This window comes from Panthera pardus, unplaced genomic scaffold (genome assembly GCF_024362965.1).
Source record: "Panthera pardus isolate Hobbes unplaced genomic scaffold, ASM2436296v1 HiC_scaffold_2, whole genome shotgun sequence".
In the NCBI taxonomy this organism is placed as follows: Eukaryota; Metazoa; Chordata; class Mammalia; order Carnivora; family Felidae; genus Panthera; species Panthera pardus.
The window spans coordinates 137,268,309-137,288,285 of record NW_026526765.1 but is presented as its reverse complement, the minus strand read 5'-3'; the positions used below and the strand labels follow the sequence as shown (position 1 = coordinate 137,288,285).

Sequence of the window (19,977 nt, the reverse complement as noted above, 5' to 3'; positions counted from 1 at the left end):
CACAGAAGACAAGCCTTTAAACGCCTTGAATTTTTCATCACATATATGGCATTAATACTGATCACACATGCACACACAAAAATTAGAGGTTACAGAAAGAAATCCTCTCTGCTGCCAGGTGCTCTGGGTTAAAGACTCCTCAATCAAGTGAGTATAATCTTTATTTTGCCTGAGCTGCCTATAAATCCAGAGAGGAGATGTAAACATGCATACACTAGACTAAACAGCAGCTAAAAAGTGGCCACTACTTACTCTCCCGCTCACACATACCATGTAAGTCTGTGGGAAAAACTTACAACTAAACTAAGGAACTCAAGTCAAGTTTTCTGAAAATAACCCAGAGCTGACAAGTCAGTAGGAGGGCCTGGATGGTTTCAAGACACAGTTTTTAACCAAGACTTGGACCTCCAACTGTTTTCTTAAACAAAGATTTACATCCCATCCTTGGCTAAATTACTTATAAATTAATCAAATTAATTACCCTGAGTGGATAAGCAGGAGACTGGACAAGATAGTGCTGATGTCAGCCAATGAAGCCTGTGTTGTTTTAACTAAATATATCAGAGCTTAGTTTTAAACAGATCTACTGTGCACAAATATGGTAAGGGACCCACATCCTACCCAAAATCTTAGTTCTGTTTCCTGTCTTGGGAACAAGCGGACCTAGTTTCAATTTATCTCACATAATGAAAACGTTAAATTTTCTACACGAACAAATTCATACCTCTTAATGATTTATTTTCCAAAAGGAGTAGCTTTTATTCAACCTACACAATTGTTTTCTAAGGTGATGAGAAATATTTTTAAACAAACATTTTTTTAGAAAAAAAAAATTAAAGTGACAATCTTGAGTATTTGTCAAACAATGAAACCTTTGGTTTAAAAATATTTCTGTAGTGTATCTTCATGGAGACTGGGGGTGGGGCGGAAACAACTAAATTTCCCTTTAGATGTCTCACCATCAGAATTCTTTCAGATCTGTGCTACACATTGTACCAAAGATATCAAATCCAGAATGTCTGGGTATCATTCCTTGTTTTCTAACTTAGGATCCATTTATGTTTATTTGTTTGTTTGGTTTTTTTTGTTTTTTTTTTTTACAGCTGTTACCTCCCCAAGTTAGCAAAGAACAACAACAACAAATTTACAGCTTGGAAACACAGACTTTCAAGGTTGGGAATTAGACGATTTTTTTTTTCCCTAAATCATTAGAAGAGTATGTTTGTTTTTTGTTTTTTTTTTTTTAATTCACAAATTGACTGTACTGGGTCACCTTTGAGTAATGGAAATCTGTTTAAACATTCTTTTGGCAATAGGCACCCAGCATTAGATCTTATTTCCAAGCTTTACCAGCTGGGTTTTGTCATTAACATTTATTAACAATCTAAGATATGGCTTTCCCCATCTAATCCGTACTACACAAATGTTTTGTATGGCCCTCCAGAGGATTTTGCTGTGACAAATTACTGGCAGAGATTATAGCCCCGTGGCTATTCACCAGAGGCAATGTAAAATTAACATGGTACTAATCCAATTTAAACAAGAAGTTGCACAAACAATCCTCTGAACAAAAGCAGATAGAGGATTCCAATTTTATATTCAAACACAATAAATGTGTTTTTAATAAAAAGTTCTAGAAAAATATGGTACTTTCACACATATGAATTGTGCCTATTTGATGAAGCTATTAATTTTAACCCTATAAGAACAGTTAGTGGCAGAGCACAATTTGGGATGGTCATGGCAAAGGCTTATATTTGCTCTTCAAGTACCAAACCTCCAATGTCGTCTGTGGAACATCAGTGATTCCTAGTGACCTAAAGGTTGTTTACAGTGTTGTTTCCAAAGCAGAAAGTTAGTGGGATAAGGAACAGAATTAGTCTCGAGGAAGATTACTGCACTCAAAGAAGGAGGCTCTTTTCTTGAAGAAATAGTGTAGAGTTGAATTCTAAATTTAACGCCGTTTTCTTAATACATAAAGTAACTCACGGGGAAGCATCTGACTTTCATGATAGCCTCTCCTACTAGGAACAAACAGCAAAATTATCTGCCCATGCTTTTTAGGCAAGGGGGTAAATGTAAAAGAATGGATGAAATGGGAAGATTCAGAAGGTAACAAAAGGGTACGGGGATGCACGTGACAGGAAGGAGACATTTCAGTCATTAATGATTACTCCTCTCTCCAAAGGAAATGCCCTCCTCAACGCTCACACTTTTCCACCTTTTCATTACTGGTTCTGGTAATGCCCCATGATTCATTCCCTTAGTCTCTGAGCCTTCACTGTGTAACTTCTTTAATGGCAGGCACCATTTTCTACTTCTTCCCCATCTCCTCTCCGTACTTTGGCATCCTGACTGGAGCTTCTTCTCGCTCGAGGTCACTTCAGTTCTCATTATGAGAGCTGGTCTAACAGTCACTGATGCCATTTTCCTTGCTGGGATGTGCCAAACCATGACTTGTGCCTGGATACTGTGTCAGAAATCCCTAAAACCTTCCAGGGCTCACTTTCTTCTCCTCGACATTCTTTCATTATTTGGCTTCCACGGAATAACCTGATACCAGCATAAAGGGGAAACAGCCGGGACCCCAGTCCAGTGGCTCTAATCCTTGCTCTCTCACTCGTGACCTGTGTGATCTGGTGCACCTTCCTTAACTTCCCTAAGTCTCCGTTTCTTTCATCTAGAAAATCGAAATTCAGTTACCAGCTCTACTGCGATCTTGGTTAGGATGAAATGACAAGGTGTGAGGGGCCTGAAATCATGACCGCCCTCTTGCTCTCTGCCCGTTGGTTCCATCATCAGCGCTCAGGCCTCCTCTGCAAACCTAAGAATGCTCAGTTTTATCTACCACAGCTTAAATTCTCACATCTGCAAGGAGCCCAATCATCCTCCCAATACCAGCTGCATATTTCTGAATGCTTGCTGAATTTCTTTTGGCAAAAGTCAAGATGTCCACATTCGCAAGTCCTTTCTCCTCCTTGTATTACTACCGTTATTTCCATACTGGAAAACTCGCTTTGTAGACACTGAGGCTTGAGCCTCTGGCATCATCTTCAACTTTCTACTTTGCATTACAATCAGGTAAAAACAGGGCTATACCAATCTACCAAAACCATGTTTTGGGGTTTTTTTCCCCAGGAATCTGTGTGTCACGTTCCCACTTAAGTTCCAGTCCTGGTTACCTGAAATTACCTCTAAAATTGACCCTCCTCTCTTGTCCAAGTAGAGTCTCTGCTTTCCACCTTCCTGCATGTTTCCTATACTCATTTTGTTGGTTACATTTATAGCATTTCCCTCTCTGCTTTCTTAAATCACAACCAGCTCACCAGAGGTCTATCTCAAATACTCCTCTTCCACAGCGTCCTACTTAAGTGCTATTAAATAGATGTACTTTCCCGTCCTGCCTCCTCAGGATGGTTCTTGTCACGGCTCTCACTCTTAAATATAAATGTTACATTTATAATTTTCTTCCTCTTAATAAATTGCAAGCTCTCTGAGGGAAAGACTTAAGTTTTACATACACCAATAAATCTATCGCAGTACTGTGAATACAGGAGGCCCTCAGTGCACGCATCTGTCCTTGATCCTGTGAACATTTATAAAATACTTTCACTTCGTGTAATATTCTGTTATGCTTACAATCTCAACTCTTCGACGAGCTACGTTAAGGCAAACTGTATTGTTTATTCTCCTGAGGTCTTGTACATACCTCTCTTTGAGAGCAGTAGGTGTTTAGTACAATACCACAGAGATGTTTAACAGCATTTGCTGGTCATGGAGACAGAGAAAAAAATACAATTATGAAAAACCCTATGTGCCAAATTTCACTCCGAATAAACTGATCATTAAAGAAAGGCAAAAGTTTGAAGGGTTAGGTCAAGTAGATTCGATTCTAAAGAAAAACCTTGCTCACATTTAATTGATCTTAATCATTTGAGCAAACTTCACTCCAAAATAAGATTAATTTCTCCTGAGGCTTATGGCATTTGTTATTTAGTAGTAGGAAGGAGAAGAAAAAAGAAGTCTAAGAAGAATTCAGGAAACCACTATCACTTTTAAATTCTTGTAAAATTGTGCAAAAATTGTCTGTGATTCCTTTTCTTAACTGAGTAAATGACTAGGTCTTCTAGGACTAACATTTGAAATCAGCTGTTCAGCTGGAGGACATGTTAAATTTTTTCAGTTATTCTGAAATTTCTTTTCTGAAAGTTACTTTCAATGGAAAGAAATTAAGACAAAAAAAATGGCCGTTTTATAAGTGAAAGTGAAAGAAATCATTCCTAATTTCTTCTGGGGAGGACAACAGTTGCCAATTTGAAAAAAAAGAAAAAAAAAGGACCTAAGAGTTAATTTTTTTATTAAGAAAACAATCCTTTAATAATCTCAAAAATAGCCCTGCAGATCCAAATGTCCACATATGAACGTAATAGCTATTGCCAAATACGCATACTTTTAAAGAATCAAGGGGAAAAAGACATAAAAAGAAGAATCCATCATCAGCTATAAACTACATACCTGTTTAAGTCTGGCAAGTTCTTTCAAAGCTCGTCCCCACTGCTGCTTGTAATGTAGTTTAGACTTAGTTGCAGATTCCAACTTCCTTTCAAGTTCAACCTAACAGTGATTAAAATCGTATCAAGTGAAACACTATACCACTGTGTACAATCACTGAAAGATAATATATACAAAGAGTCTGGCTTAAGAAAAGAGTTTATACAGTGTAACATACGACATCATCTAAAACTGTTATATAATTTACTATAAATATTATGGCACATGAACATTTTCTTGTTTAAAATATAGTCGTATTTTTACTGCCTAACAGCCTATACTGAAAGGAACGGAATCAGTCTTAACCTCCAGACAGTTACTATAAATGTATTAAAACGTGTATAGAGTGCAAAACATTCATTTTTTACAAAAAGCAGTCCTTACTGTTAGCATTCCAATTTAGCTGGCACTCGACATCTCAGAAACCTAGTTCCTCCTTCTGGGGGCCTATCATGAGATGGAACTTGGTCTTACAACCCCGAGAGCTAGTAGAGATACTCTTATAACTCTATTGCCGCAAAACTCGGAGAGTGCTGAGAGCAGGGAGATCTTTTATCAGAAAGCAGTTTACTGAGAAAGAGGACAAAGGGGAAAATATTTTAAGAATGTTAAAATAAACCTGAGAGTAGGAAAAATAATGCTCCTCATAACACTAACTTTGATTTTCTATTTTTCCTCAAACATATAAAGAAAAACATGAAAGTGATTCCATTAAAAAAATGGTTATTTATACTTGCAGCAGGCAATCTGTTGTGCATGAACCGAAGCCAACTTGGCGATGTTCTGGAATGTACGTTCTCAGTGTTTCAAACCAAGTACCAAACAAATTCATGAAGCCAACAGACAGTTTTACTATTTAAGTGATAATGTAATAATCTGCCTGAATTACAGCACAATACTGTGACTCTAAACTGGTCTAAGTTTTTTATATCAAGTCTAGTTTTTCCCATACACACAACTCTTCATGTTTTGCAGGAACATCAAACCAAAGGCACAGTCCCAAACTTCAAACTTCAGAAAACGTGTATGAAAATAAAAGGAAAGGAAAAGCAGATTGCCAAATTCCCTTCACAAAAGACCAGAATATTCTCTGCAGTAATATATGAACTCATGGAGTCACGGTCTTTTCTGCTTTATAAATCCCTGGTGCTTGAATTTAAAGGTGTTGACATTTCACAACTAGACTTACATGTCTTAAGTTGAATAAATACTCTGAGATTATCAAAGGTGACCTCTTCTACTTGTGCCCCAAAGATTTATACATATTACTTGGTAATTTAACAGTAGGGCATAAGTCAGAGGAATAGCAAAAATCGTTTTATATTGCTGGGATAAAAGGGTAGTATTTAATTATAAAAGTGATCATGTCCCTGGGTCTTGGAGAAGGTCTGGTAGCCTAGACTGGCCCAAGGATGAGGGTTAGGAAGGGATAACCCCAGAGGGATCAAGTATATCCCATGGACTGACTCAATAGAAAAGGCTGGATAGGTTTTATCAGTTTTGCCAGGATTATCAAAATCATATTTGCATATTCACAGTTAAATTAAAAAAAAAAAAAACAAACGTAGTTTGCAAATTTCAGATTCAAACCCCACTTTTCTAATGCATTCCTATGACCTAATCAGTGATTCCTAACCTTTCTTCTTCTTCTTTTTTTTTTTTTTTTTTTTAAGAATACAGGTGCCTCTGTGATTCTAAGGAAACATAGGGGACCCAGTTCCCAGAAACATGCACACAACTAAAGATTTGAGAGAACTCCAGGGCATTCAACGACCTTGAGTTGAAACCTCTCCTCTTGAGTAGATCTAAGGCTTGGGCAAGCTTTTCACCTACCTCATGAACCAAGTTACAGATTTCTCATGTGAAAACTCACCTCAGGACCCAGAGTCCATTCAGAGGCCAGTGCAGGCAGAAAGCACAAACCCGTGTTCACTCGTTCTCTGTCTCCCTGTTTCTAGGCCCACAAGTCTCATTCTCTGCTCAGTAGATGGCACGGTCTTTGTCTCTGATGCCCTCTTCCCCACTGTCACAAGGAACTACAGAGACTTCTCCCTCGGAGAACTTGGCAGTTTTATTCTTTTATGTTGCTCCTGCCCTTTCCTTAGCCCACGTTCGTATCTTCTCCAGTCTCCTCAGCCTCCACACTTTTCTGTCTCCAAATCCCGCAAACCACTGTCAGGTCAATTTACTCTCAAAGATGCCGCTGCTGCTACTTGCCTGCAGGCTTGAACCTACACTCCTCTGCCTGTTTTAAAGTGTTCCAGAATCGAACTTCTGTCCTACTTGCCGCACCTATTTCCTTGGTGTTCCTCAACAAAAAACCCTCTACTCCAGCCCGTAGGTTGGTGTCCTGGTTCACCCCCCATCACCCAATTAACTTCCTACGCCTGTCACTTTCTTCTCTGCTTACTTAAAACTATTTTCTCAACTGCAAAGAGTTTCTATCATATTCCCTGGTATTTGATCACACACAGTCACTTCAGGCTCCTTGAGGCATCTCTCCAATTTTATTACAACCTCTTTAAAAGTGAGGTCCCAGAAGGATCATGTACTTTTCCTCCTCTTTTTTCTCTCATCTTTGCCTTTGCCTTAAGACAGGGGTGGACGCATGGTAGCTACCAAATAATCATAAATACATAAATTTTGGCATTTATCTTCAACTTCAGTCTGCCCTGCTATATTAACGTTTTCCATATTTCATTTATTTAAAAACCTAATTATTTTTAAGCCATCTAAGAGACACTCCTAGTTAAAAGCAAATCATAAACTATTCTTGACTTTTTAATAAAAGGAATGAAGAATTACATCTGGTAAAACTGTATCTTATTTTACACCATTTCAGTGAAAATTGAAGTATTTCTGTTAAACTGAAGAGAATAGGTAATCAGCAAATGCACTCTATTTCACATAACCACAAGTTATACAATGAATAAGATACTTTTTCACTTATGTCTTTCTTTTTGTGCGTTTATATCTTTGTTATTACTTAGCAATAAGAAATAAGATTCTGCCCTCTTCTGGCTCCAAACAAAATTTACCAAGAATTTTCACCAGAGCTGAGAAGCCGTGTTTTACTCAACACTTAAACATGCTGGATGAGTTCCTTGGGTCTCAAACAGAGGCAGTTTAATTATTCATTTTTTTTCCCCTTGCCCTTCACAAGTTCATGGCACTGTTTACATTTTTGATACGTTGAGGGATTTTTATCCTTTTGGTAGAAGTATAGTTGGAAAACGGGATTTAAAGAAATCACGTAAAATGTATTTCTATGGTAGCTAGTTACCAACTTTCTATTCGCAAAAGATAAGGTTCTAATTGTGAGATATGTGGTCTCTGAAGGTAAAATAAAAATACTCTTTGATGCTTAGTGTCTGTGCACTTCAGCTATCTTTGGTAGGTACCACAGAATTCACAGTTGTAAACAGGGAAATAGTTGAATACTTGGTTTTTTTTTTGGTTTTTTTTTTTTAATTTTTTTTCAACGTTTTTTATTTATTTTTGGGACAGAGAGAGACAGAGCATGAACGGGGGAGGGTCAGAGAGAGAGGGAGACACAGAATCGGAAACAGGCTCCAGGCTCCGAGCCATCAGCCCAGAGCCTGATGCGGGGCTCGAACTCACGGACCGCGAGATCGTCGCGGGGCTCGAACTCACGGACCGCGAGATCGTGACCTGGCTGAAGTCGGACGCTTAACCGACTGCGCCACCCAGGCGCCCCTGAATACTTGTTTTTAATCAAAAGAGGGGTTATGGGGCACCTGGGTGGCTCAGCCAGTTGGGCGACCGACTCTTGACTTCGGCTCAGGTCACAGTCTCTCGGTTCGTGGGTTTGAGCCCCACGTTGGGCTTGGTGATGACACTGCAGAGACTGCTTGGGAGAGCCTCTCTCTCTCCAAATAGGTAAAATAAACTTTTTTTTTTTTTTTTTAATTTTATTTATTTTTGACAGAGAGAGAGACAGAGCATGAGCAGGGGAGGGGCAGAGAGAGAGGGAGACACAGAATCGGAAGCAGGCTCCAGGCTCCGAGCTGTCAGCACAGAGCCTGACGCAGGGCTCGAACTCATGAACTGTGAGATCATGACCTGAGCCGAAGTCGGATGCTCAGCCGACTGAGCCACCCAGGTACCCCCCCCCCTTTTTTTTAAGAGGGGTTAAAAATGTCCAACTGGATTCAAGTTCACTGATAGAGAAATTCAAAAGGCCCAAGAATCAAATGGAGAAACGAAAAGATTTTCCAGGTATGTAAGAAGCAGAATCAACAAGGCTTGGCAGTTAAGTGCACGTGGGGGTAGGAAGAGGAACCAGAGACAGCGTGGCAATGGACAGGCTGCAGCAAGTCAGTGAGTTCAGAAGCAGAACAAACTGGTTAATACCTGCGTCAACCCCCAAAAAACTTATTTTACCACACCCTTTCTTGTCGCCAGCTTTTCTACGTATTATTCACCCTTTCTGCCTCTTAAATAGCATTTCTACTTCCTAAGACTGACTCTTCTTTGGTCCACTCATCCCCTCCTCTCTCAAAGCTCAATTTCTTCTTGCTATTAATTGCTTATCCTCAATCTAAAAATATTCAGGGGCACCTGGGAGGCTCAGTTAGGTGAGAGTCCAACTCTTTGACTAGAGGTCGTGATCCCAGGGAGGTGGGATCAAGCCCCACATGGGGCTCAGCCTTGGGCCTGCTCCCTCTGCCCCTCTCTGGCTCACTCAAAAAATATCTCTGTATATGTATATGTTCGTAGATTTTCCACCTACCATATAAGGTTTTAATAACGTGAAGCCCCCAGGTTACATATTTTCCTGGTTTTTTTTCAATGCCAAACTTTGATAACCCTCTGCAGTTTTGCTTCTTCAAAATCTCTTACCTGCAAAACATAAGGCCCTTCTTCAACCATTCTTGACTTAGCTGTCATAAGAGATGATTTCTATTTCCTTATTCTCCAAATCCCTCCTCTTAGCACTGCACTAGACTGTCTTTACTATGTCTCTGGATCTTTTTAGCCTCCTTCTCTGACTCTTGCTTTTTGTACCTGAGGCCGTAGTTCCCACCAACTTGTCTGGGTGTCCTTCCTAAAGACACCTTAGACCATTTCATCTAAATCCAAGGCGGTTAGTTTATTCCAGTGATTCCAAATCTTTATCTCTACCCCCTTTTCTCTCTTCCTACTATACTTGCCTATTTGTTAAAAAACGGTTTATTTAATTTTGAGAGAGAGAGGGATAGAGAGAGTCCGGGAGAGAATCCCAAGAAGCTCCGAGCTGTCAGCACGGAGCCTGACACAGGGCTCAAACTAATGAACCGTGGGATCATGACCTGAGGTGAAATCAAGAGAGTCAGACACTTAACCGACTGAAGCAGCCAGGCATCCCATACTTACCCATTTTCAACCCCTCAGTGAACTGCTCCACTTCAACTTTTTCTGCTAGAGTCTCAAATGGAACCTGCCTAGAACCGTAATTCTCTACAACTTTCAACCTCCTCAAAAAGTTCTTCCTGAAAATTCTTCACTCCTATTAACATCCATTAAGCCAATGTAATACACTTGAGAGTAATCTCTGACTTTTCTTACCAGATGAAATACCAATTCTTTAACTTAGCATCTAAGGTCTTCCCCACATATGGCCACAAATTATCTTAATTTCTAGCATTCTCTTATCAGCCCTGTTATTTTCCAACAACTACCACAATAGTTAAACTCCCAAGTTCTAGTCAAGCTATTACCCGAATATGCAATAGGCTTTCTAACCCCTCTAGTTCTCTTGAATACTTCTTGGAATATTCTCCCGCACACATTCACTTATTAATGTGCCCTTTAGACTCTATATCTAGTCTCCCTTCTTAGTTTACCTCATGTGTTGATTTCAGAAGTAGCTTTGTCTCCCCTTTGAGTTCAAGGCATTTAGTAAGAGAGAGTTAGATAGTATGGTAAGCTATTACCTGCCTTTCACTTTAATTATCTGGGTAAGTTCCCTGCCTCTTTGTAGGACTCGTCATTTATTTGACTCTCTCTTGAACGTTTTTAAATCATACAGCATAGCATTTAGCACAGCGCCCAGGAGCAAGCAACTTCACTGGATAATGAAAAACCAGTTCTGTCATTTAGCATCCTGCCAGGAAACTGGTTATACAGGTAACAGGAAAGCACAAATGCTAGAGAGGATAGGATGAGGCAACCAGTGATAAGCAGGAGCAGCCAGGCCCTACGTCTCCCGGGGCAGGAGGGACTACAAAAGCAAGTACCATGGGTAACAGTTCTTCCTACTAGGAACGCAGAAACACAGATTGTTCATGCAGCAGGGACACCTCAAGGCAAGCTGGAGAGAAGGTGTCTAGCCAGAGAGGAAACCATAAAAAGGTGCACCTACTAAGAGAGAAGGGAAGCACACAGACAAAGAGAAGAACGAACTACCCTGGCAACTTCCTGACACCCCCTACCAATCTTCTGATAGTGCCCCCTAGTGGCTACATCTGCAGCGGAAAAGAGGCAAGGAAGCCTTCAATAGAATGTTCAGTGGACAATGACAGGCCATGGCTGACACCATGAAATCCTGTAACTTCTGAAAATTATTCTCTTATTACCTGTGTCATTTCTTGGGTAGGCTGTATCTTTTTAATAATACCTAAAAAATACTAAACGATAAAATGCAACAGCACATACTGTCAAACTTAACATTACACATTTTGGACAGTACACATTTTTTAATGCCTAGAAGCAGAACATTCTTCCCGTTTGCAGAGGATCACTATATAACTAGAGGCAGGACCTGGCCTCCAACCACAAGAAACAAAATAGGATGGATATCCCTTCTCTGGGCTCAGAGGAGAGCGTAGTCTTGTGATTGATATGAATGCTCCTACCTGGGGCACTGAATCTACAGGGTAGTAAGTAATATGCAGTCAGCATTCACGATGGCAAGACTGGCTGTTGAATACAGAAATCAGGTGATAAGGCAGTGAAAGCACCAACAATAGCAAGAGGAGACAGTTTTGGGACAGGATAGGCCATGCTGTGCTTCCCCCTGTTCTTGTACATATTTTCGTAGTTGTTCTTTAGCCTTCCTGAGAGTTCTGTGGATTCCTTTATTTCTAGAGTTAGTCACTTCTGTTTTGGGCAACCAACAACTCTAGTTAGTATATGCTGTAACTGAGAGAAGCCAAGAAATTCAAGTACTGACAATGTCATGTGTCTCAAATGCTGTTGTTATTTGATATCAGAATACTACAGTGAAATGTCAGTACATTTTATATTCAAACAGCACCTACTGATTTTATAAATTATCAGAATTAAATTGCCATAAACTGACACGGGTACCTTTTCCAAGGTGAGTAGATTTATTTCAGACTGAAGGCGGATTTCTGGTTTGTTGCTTTGCTGATCCTTGAACTGATGGAACTCTTTTTCCAAAATCTTATACTTATTTTCAGCATCATTAAGCTGTATTAAAAAAAAAAAAAAAAGGATGACAGCAGTTTAAAAAGACCAGTATGCAAAGTTCAATGCTACAGAATTCAACAGTCATTTTTTTTTCTTATTGTAAAGCTTGTTTATAGTAGAAAATTTAGAAAATCCATAAAGCATAATGAGGAAAATTAAGATTTCTAGTAATCTTAAAAATTTAGTGAGTCAACTAATTAACAATATACAAAAACTTTTATTTAAGAGTGGGAAATGTGTTAGAAAACCAGGATCATGAGAACATTTTTGCTCAATTTTAGATGGCAAATGAAAGTCACTTTATAAAAATACTTATACTATACCCTTAAGATGTCACGTGTACGAGAATACTATGCACATTAGATATACCAGCTAATGATGATAAAAATAAAAAACTTAATTTTAGCGCGGTATTTATTGTTCTTATAATTTAAAACTGTGAAAGTTTCATAATTCAAACACTATTACAACTTAAAGTCATTTCAAGATGATTTAACTCAACCCCTTCATTTCTGTGGATAAGACATTTGAGGATTTCAGAAGCTCAGCTCGGCAGTGCCCAGGATCTAGACAGCGGCAGAGACATGAACAGCTCTCACATCTATTCATCCCCTAGAATAATGCTCTGATGAAAGCAGGCAATACTTTTTAAAATTAAATAAAACAGAGACTTACCTGGACTCAACACTCTATATATAATTTCCCTTAGAACACTTTCAAAACTACCAAAACAAAACAAAAAACCAAACAGAATATAAGAATGTTCTTTTCAAATCTGGGATTTTTTTGTTTTTTAATCAAATGCAAACAAGGACTGTTAAAGATGCCTTCCATAACCCTCTAGCAATCATTAGATAAACCCATTTATCTACTTTCTAAGACATAAGACTTAACTAAATTTGAAATGCTGAGAAAACTGGTGGCAAAATGGAATTTAAATTATCAATAATCAATTCTTGTTTCATGCCAGTAAGCACAAATAATTCTAATTAGGGTTTAGTTTATCTAGCATCTTTAGGTAATGAGGTACTCTATTACCTGCAAAGTCTTCCTATGGCTGAAGTTTACTTCTTTGAATATCCAAACTTTGACTTTTCAATTTGGAAAAAAAACCTTTCTCAAGCATCTCTCTCTCTCATTTATTTCTGTTTTAAACGAAAGCTAACAGACTTAAAATTTGGTATTGTTTCTACCATTCAGAAACATTACCATAAATTTTTATTTTATTATTATTATTATTTTTGAGACAGAGGGAGACATAGTGTGAGTGGGGGAGGACAGAGTGAGAGGAAGACAAAGAATCCAAAGCAGGCTCAAGGCTCTGAGCTGGCAACACAGAGCCCGAGGCAGGGCTTGAACCCATGAACCATGAGATCATGACTTGAGCTGAAGTTGGATGCTTAACCGACTGAGCCACCCAAGTGTCCCAGAGACATTATCATAAACAATTACTGTGCCTAAAATCAGGTTGTGCAGAAGTAAGCTATGCAGCACACTAGGCTTTTTCTTTTGCTAAATGTCCGTAAGTGACACAGATTGTTTGAGTTCTGGGAACTGCTTTTATATTTTGAAATATAGACACTTATCTTCATCACCTTTCACTGATAGAATGATCAAAGAGACAGTCAGTCTGGGACATACTTAGAAAGGGGACTCTCTCTGAAGCCATGGGCAGCAATACGATTGTTTAGTACAAAGTAAGTCCTGGGCCTGGAGGAAGTCCAATTCTGGAGGGTTAGGAAAAGGAAAAGGAGCCTGAGAGGTGGCCAGAAAGTAGAGGAAGACCAGGAGAGTGGGGTTAAAGAAGGGGAAAGAAGAAAATACACAACAGAAGTCCAACAGTGTTGGAGCTGTCTGATGAAGAGGGGGAGTCAGAGTGATGAGCCACTGGTGGCTTCGCTGACAAGGGGCTGGAGCCAAGGGGATGGGGTGTGGGGTGGGAAGGGCCGAAAGGTGAGAGTAAGATGAGGAGCGCAGATGCACTCACGAACCGGCGTTCTTAACTGAATTTGGTCCAGTGACACATGCACAAGATGTTGGCAAAAGGCGATTTATCAGAAAGAAAGATGTTGAGTTACCTGAAATATAGTTCAATCTTGTGCAAATAGTGACAAGGGAAGGAAAATTATTCCAAGGTAGTCTTTAGCTTTGTTTTAGGAAAACAAGAGCCAGCTTAAAGTATATCGGCATCTTGGTGCAATCAACATCATCAATAGTTCAAACCACTGTGAATTTCTCTAACTTTTCAGTGAACTCTTCCTACAAAACAAATAAACTCTAAGTGATAACAACTATTTGATCCCACCTGCTGCTGCAGGCGATGTTTGTCCTCTTCTAGCTGCTTGATCTTTAACCTTTCTAGTTCTACTTGGTGAACACAATCTTCTCTGGCCCTGCGGATGGAGTCCTGAAGTTCTTGCAGGTTCCGGTCACGTTCTGATTTCAGTTCCTTCCTTTCTCTTTGAACCTAAAAACAAGTGAGTCTTTATGAGGCTGGCTTAAAGGCTCAGCTACAGTATGCTGTTCAATATTCTATTATCCTTCTACACAAATGTTTACAATATTTACAATTTTATTTTCATATCCTTTTCCATTGTCTGAGTTCATGTTGAAGCACAATTGAAATTATACATTAAAAAAAATTTTTTTAATGTATTTATTTACTCTTGAGAGTGCACAAGTGTGTGAGTAGGGGAGGGGCAGATAGAAAGGGAAAGAGAGAACCCCAAGTGGGCTCTGTGCTGATAGCACACAGGGCTTCAACCCACATTGCTAATCCATCATCATTTAATTCTAAAATACAAAGTGTATCCAAAACTCCATATATGACTTATATAAATTCAATTGAAAAGGCCCTAATCACTTAAAATTCCTTTTTGAGTAAAACCCACTGTATTACCTAAGCAAATATACCCATGTTCCTTTTCTTCTTTAGAAATTTCTTCTATTCTGCCTAATCACATAGAAAGTAACAGAGCCTTCATATTGGAAACAAATACATTTAAGGCCAAACATCAATTGAGAAATTCCAGAAAATGTAGGAGGATCAGGTCAGAGTGAAATGCTGAGAAAAATTTTAAGAAACACATTTGGTTAGGACAGGAGCATACTAATTTAATGTGGAAGAAATTCTAATAATTTGAAATGATTTATGTAGTAATTGAAATAAATATTTAGGGTAAAATTTATCAAGACCTAACAAAAATGCTAACTAGGCATAGTATTAACAGAAGTTTTTATCCATCCTTGGGCTCTAACCTTTAATCGACAACCAGGTGGGATATTCCCTTGTTACTGAGAATGACATCCGAATTCTAGGCCCCTCAGCCTGTGCTACGTTTTCTCTATGCTCTGGGCAGTGTGACTATCCAGTCCCTCCACATCCCGGGAAGAAGTGTACTTCCGCAGAGTGCAGCAGTCAGCCAAAGCTGGCTGGCCGGCTATTAACCATTTCAAATAACAAACACTTTGCTATGTATTCCTCACATTCTGACATGTCAAAGATGCTTTCCTCTGCTGAACAGCAGTTTTCTCCATCATGCCTACAAGACAATTTCCATGAAACGCTTTTTATGAAATATATTTTATAATAGCATGTACCTCGTGCATGGATTCCAGGAAATAAAGACATACAATTACCTCTGACTCTGCAATGATCAGCTGCTGCTCTCGTTTCTCTAAGTCAATTAGGGTTTTTTGAAGTTTCCCTTCTAGGACAGTATATTCAGCCACCTAAAATATAATAAAAGACACATTATCTTTTCCCCAACTTTGAAAACACAAGCAAATCCAACAATGCATACATTATAACTGACTGAAACACAAGTTCTGGGAATAGGAAACTCATGAATTACATCCACCAAGTCAGAGCAGAAATTCCTTCTAGTACTCTAAGTGAGGGCATCCCTCTAGCTTCTGCTTGGGTATCTCTAGTGACATTCAATTTCCAGAGGAAGGTCATTCTCCCACTGGGCAGTCAGGCTGCTAGTAAAATCTTATGTGTAGTCAAAACCTAGCTCTTTAAAATCTGCCTTCGTTACTACTCCAGTATTCCTCTGACACCCCCTTCAGCACATACACTCCTTCCCTGCAACGAATCCTGATGCTAGTTCAGCTAGCTGGTCAGTTTCAAGTCAATTCTCCTATGGGTTCAGGTCCGATCCTTTCCTACAGTTCCAGTAACTGAGTTCCTAAGTGCTTCTGATGCACCACTCCCTGCTTGGGCCCCAAGCCTAGTACCTTAATCTCCAGGGGCCTCTAGTTCTGCCCTGCTCTTCGGCGGTGAGATTCCCGTTCAGAGAAAAGACGCCTGCCAGTTCAGCCTACACAGGATGGAGGAGTTTTTACGGTTTTCTGTCTTTCATTTCTAACTGATCACTTTTACTGCAACTTCCTGAACCAATTTCTTTGTTCTCACCAACTGGTTCCCAGATTTCAGGTCCATCCTAACATTCTCTTTCCCACAGTTAATAAGACCTTGCTTTAATCCTCCTTCATCTTATTTCTACCCCTTAGACAGAAGGAAAAAAAATCTATCTTCACGTATTTGGTCTGGCAATAGCCATCATACATCCTCTCACTTTTTCTTCTCCAAGAGAAACACAAGTTTCAGCTATTACTCACATATTAATTACAACTTCCACATCGTCTAACATCTTGGATCTAATCTACAGTCTAGATTCTAGATTAAGTCTTTTTAAAAAATGTGGTAGCCAGATGTGATCTCCCTACTTCATAGGCCAAAGAATGTCCACTGCCCAAGATGAAGACAACGTGTCTATTACGTTAGTCTAAACCTGCACTTGCTATTTCAGGATCCTAATCACAGTTTGCTCTGTCAAAGAAAATCCCCAAGGCTTTTGTTTTTAAACCTGGGATAACTATAACAACATACCTATTGTCCGAAAGATTGTTTCAACTACAGAAATTGACATTTGTCCTTGTTAAACTTTAGTTCAATGACTTAGGCCTGGCATGCTAGACACTCATGAGCCATTACTTATTCATTCTGTTCAATCTACCACCCACTTTTGGTTTATCTCAAAAAAATGCTAAGTGTGCCCTACCTCCTTAAAAAGTCCTAGAGAGGTAAGTAAACAGGATGGTGGGTCAGTATTCAAATGTTCTTCCTCTGGCAACCGAAATGCATGGGTTCCCAGAGCTCTGTCTCAGGAGGTCTCCTCTCCTACTACCTGACCTCAGGGGATGATCTTAACTACCTACCATCACATATCCTAAGCACTTCCAAAACCAGATTGCAAAGTCAAAACCCCCTCCAGAGATTACATCTGTATCTCTGTCTCCAGTATTCCCTATGTATCTCAAACTCAAAAGTGAGTAAAAACCTGAGATCATAATCATTTCAATAACAAATACCTATTGAATACCTAGGAGATGTGGGTAAAACAAAGTCTTGTGAACCTATATTCTGAGGGAAGACAAACTATGAAAATAGAAATGGATATTTAACGTAATTCTAAGTAAATACTAGGATGAAAACAAGCAGAACGAGCATATAATTAGCTCCTGGGAGCAGAAGAAGGCCTATTTAAGACAGAATGATCAGAGAAGGCCTCACTCAGACTATTTTGAACAGAGACCAGACAGTGCCTCTAACAAAAGAGTCTTCTATAGATCCTGAGGGGGACTTAGGGAGCATGTCTGAGGAACTACAGAGAGGCCAGGTTGGTGAGAACAGACTATGTGAATAGAAGGCTGACAGAAATGAGGTCACAAAGGAAGCTAGTAGATAGATCACATAAGGCCGTGTAGGACCTGGTAAGAAACAGGAGTTTTATTCTATGCGTAATGAGTAGGAGAGGTTTAAAGCAGAAGAGTACATAATCTGACTTTTGGTTTAAAAGTCTCAACCTTGGTGGATATGGATTTAACAAGCTACCGGGATCAGGAAAGAGGACAGAATCCCGAGTTAAGAAGTAACTGTAGTAATCTAGGAAAGAGATCAGGAATATTTAAACTAAGGTAAGTAGTGAAGAAGGTGGCTGAAAGTGGTTCGTTTCCAGAATCTGTACTCAATACAGAGTCAAGAGAATTTGCTGACAAACTAGATGTGCAACGAAACAGAGTCAAGGGTAACTTGCCTTGTAGCCTGAGGAGCTCAGTAAAAGGTATTGCCATTTATTAAGATGGGGATCAACAGGAACAAATTTATACAGGAGGGAGACAAAGAGCCTGTCTCTAGACATGCTCCCTTTGATTTGCTTAGCAGAGAATTAGTTGGCAGTGTAGTATAGGCACCCGAACAGCCAAATGTAGAGTCCAGTGAAGAGGTTGGAGATAGACACACACACACACACACACACACACACACACACACACACACATACACAGTGAATAACTGTGTTTAACTTGTATATGATGCTAAGAAAGTGGATGAGAATACTTGAAGAAGTGTAAAAATAGAAAAGAGGTTCAAGGACTGGGCTTTGGGGCAAGCCAATAAAGCCAGCAGAGGCTGAGGGGGGAAAAAAAAAAGTTCCGGCATGAAAATTGCCAAGGGGAGACCAGTGAATTCAGTAGAAGAGTAGGAAAGTATAGGAAGGGGAGTCAAGTTGAGGAAATGTTTGAGAAAGGGAAAGATCCGATCAGGTGAGGATGAGGGAGGGTTGGCTGAGAACCACTCTGGGAAGAGAAGGAATTGATTAGGGAAAGCAGTAGGATGCGAGGGTAGCACTGAATATCCCTTAAGGCTTGAGACCTTAAACCTCCGTAACTCCATTTCTCTAGCTCCTGTTTGTCTTTCCTCCTTCATCTTATCATGGCTATTCCTGTTCAGCCTTTATTTTCTTTTACAACTCATTATTGCTTCCCTGGCCTTCCTGACTTTGGATCCACCTTCCTCTATTCTGCAACAACTGTTCTAAAATGAAGATCTCACTTCCTTATTCTCTTACATAAAAATCTTCATTTAAAAAATAAGTTTATCAAATTTCTACCTGTCCCAAGCAGGTTTTATCATCTGAACCATAGAACATAAAAAATGATCTAACTGATTATTTTCTCCATCTTCTCTTTAATGGCACACAAATCTACCATTGCTGAAGCACAGGAGGAAGTGAATCCACCAGCAACAGTGCCTGCTGACAGGCATTATGGCTTAATTCTCCCAGGAAACCCTGGCTGAGAACGTCTACGGGATCAAGTCTAATCTCCTCAAAATGAAACAGAAGATCATTTACATGCCATAGACGTCTCCACCTTATTTCTTGAGACTTCTCTTCCCTTCTTCCTATATCAAGCTACCTACAATTTCCTTAATGCCGAGCCTATTTCCAACTTCTTTGTTTGGAATTCCCTTGGAGTCTCTGTGGTAGTATCTACTAATCTTTATCAAAGTGGAAGCATGATCTTATCCATGAAACACTTCCTCCTATTCCCTAATGCAGAACCAAGGTCTCCCTCCTTGGTAGGTATATGATAGCGATCTTCAGCCATCTGATGGGAAGTCATGTAGAAGACAGAACAAAGATGATCTCAGCTATATGGAAGGCCACACAGGACCAGAATGTTATAGTCCTAAGTTTGTCAAGTAATGAATGTGTCTTCAACTGTCACTGGGTTTAGCATGTCAATCTGGACAACCAGGTCATTTCCAGGACACTGGTTTCTGAAAATACAGATTTGGTACAGTTACAAATATTTCACTTGACCCCAAAGGCCCCAAATGAGCTGGTGGACTATTAATTGCTTCAAGGTTAACTAAAGCTTCATTTCTTTGGGAAAAAAGTTTATGTGTAACACCAGAGGATGCATTATTTTATGAAAAGAAAATATTCCACAAAAATAATCTGCTCTTTCACAGTGAAAATAATCCTTCCACACTGCTTCCAAAAGATGACCAAAAAACACTGATAGATTAATAACCGCCCCCACCATGATACAAATCATTAGGTACACATAAGCTTAAAATATTAACTTATTACGAAATACTAATATACGTGAGTCTAACTAGATGTAATTTTATTTACTGTA

General features: G+C 39.4%; 2 protein-coding genes across 2 annotated transcripts in view; one reads left to right on the top strand and one right to left on the bottom strand.

The window, feature by feature from the left end:
* The window catches only part of CEP120 (centrosomal protein 120), a 79,611-nt gene that overhangs the window by 21,235 nt on the left and 38,399 nt on the right, over window positions 1-19,977 (bottom strand). The window contains exons 16-19 of the mRNA XM_019469542.2: window positions 15,625-15,717; window positions 14,291-14,452; window positions 11,863-11,985; window positions 4,516-4,614 (exon numbers count right to left, since the gene is read on the bottom strand). Coding sequence (XP_019325087.2) covers window positions 4,516-4,614; window positions 11,863-11,985; window positions 14,291-14,452; window positions 15,625-15,717 — 477 coding nt within the window. The remainder of the gene's footprint in view (window positions 1-4,515; window positions 4,615-11,862; window positions 11,986-14,290; window positions 14,453-15,624; window positions 15,718-19,977) is intronic.
* PRDM6 (PR/SET domain 6) overlaps window positions 1-19,977 on the top strand; it is a 286,639-nt gene that overhangs the window by 255,478 nt on the left and 11,184 nt on the right. The window lies entirely within an intron of this gene.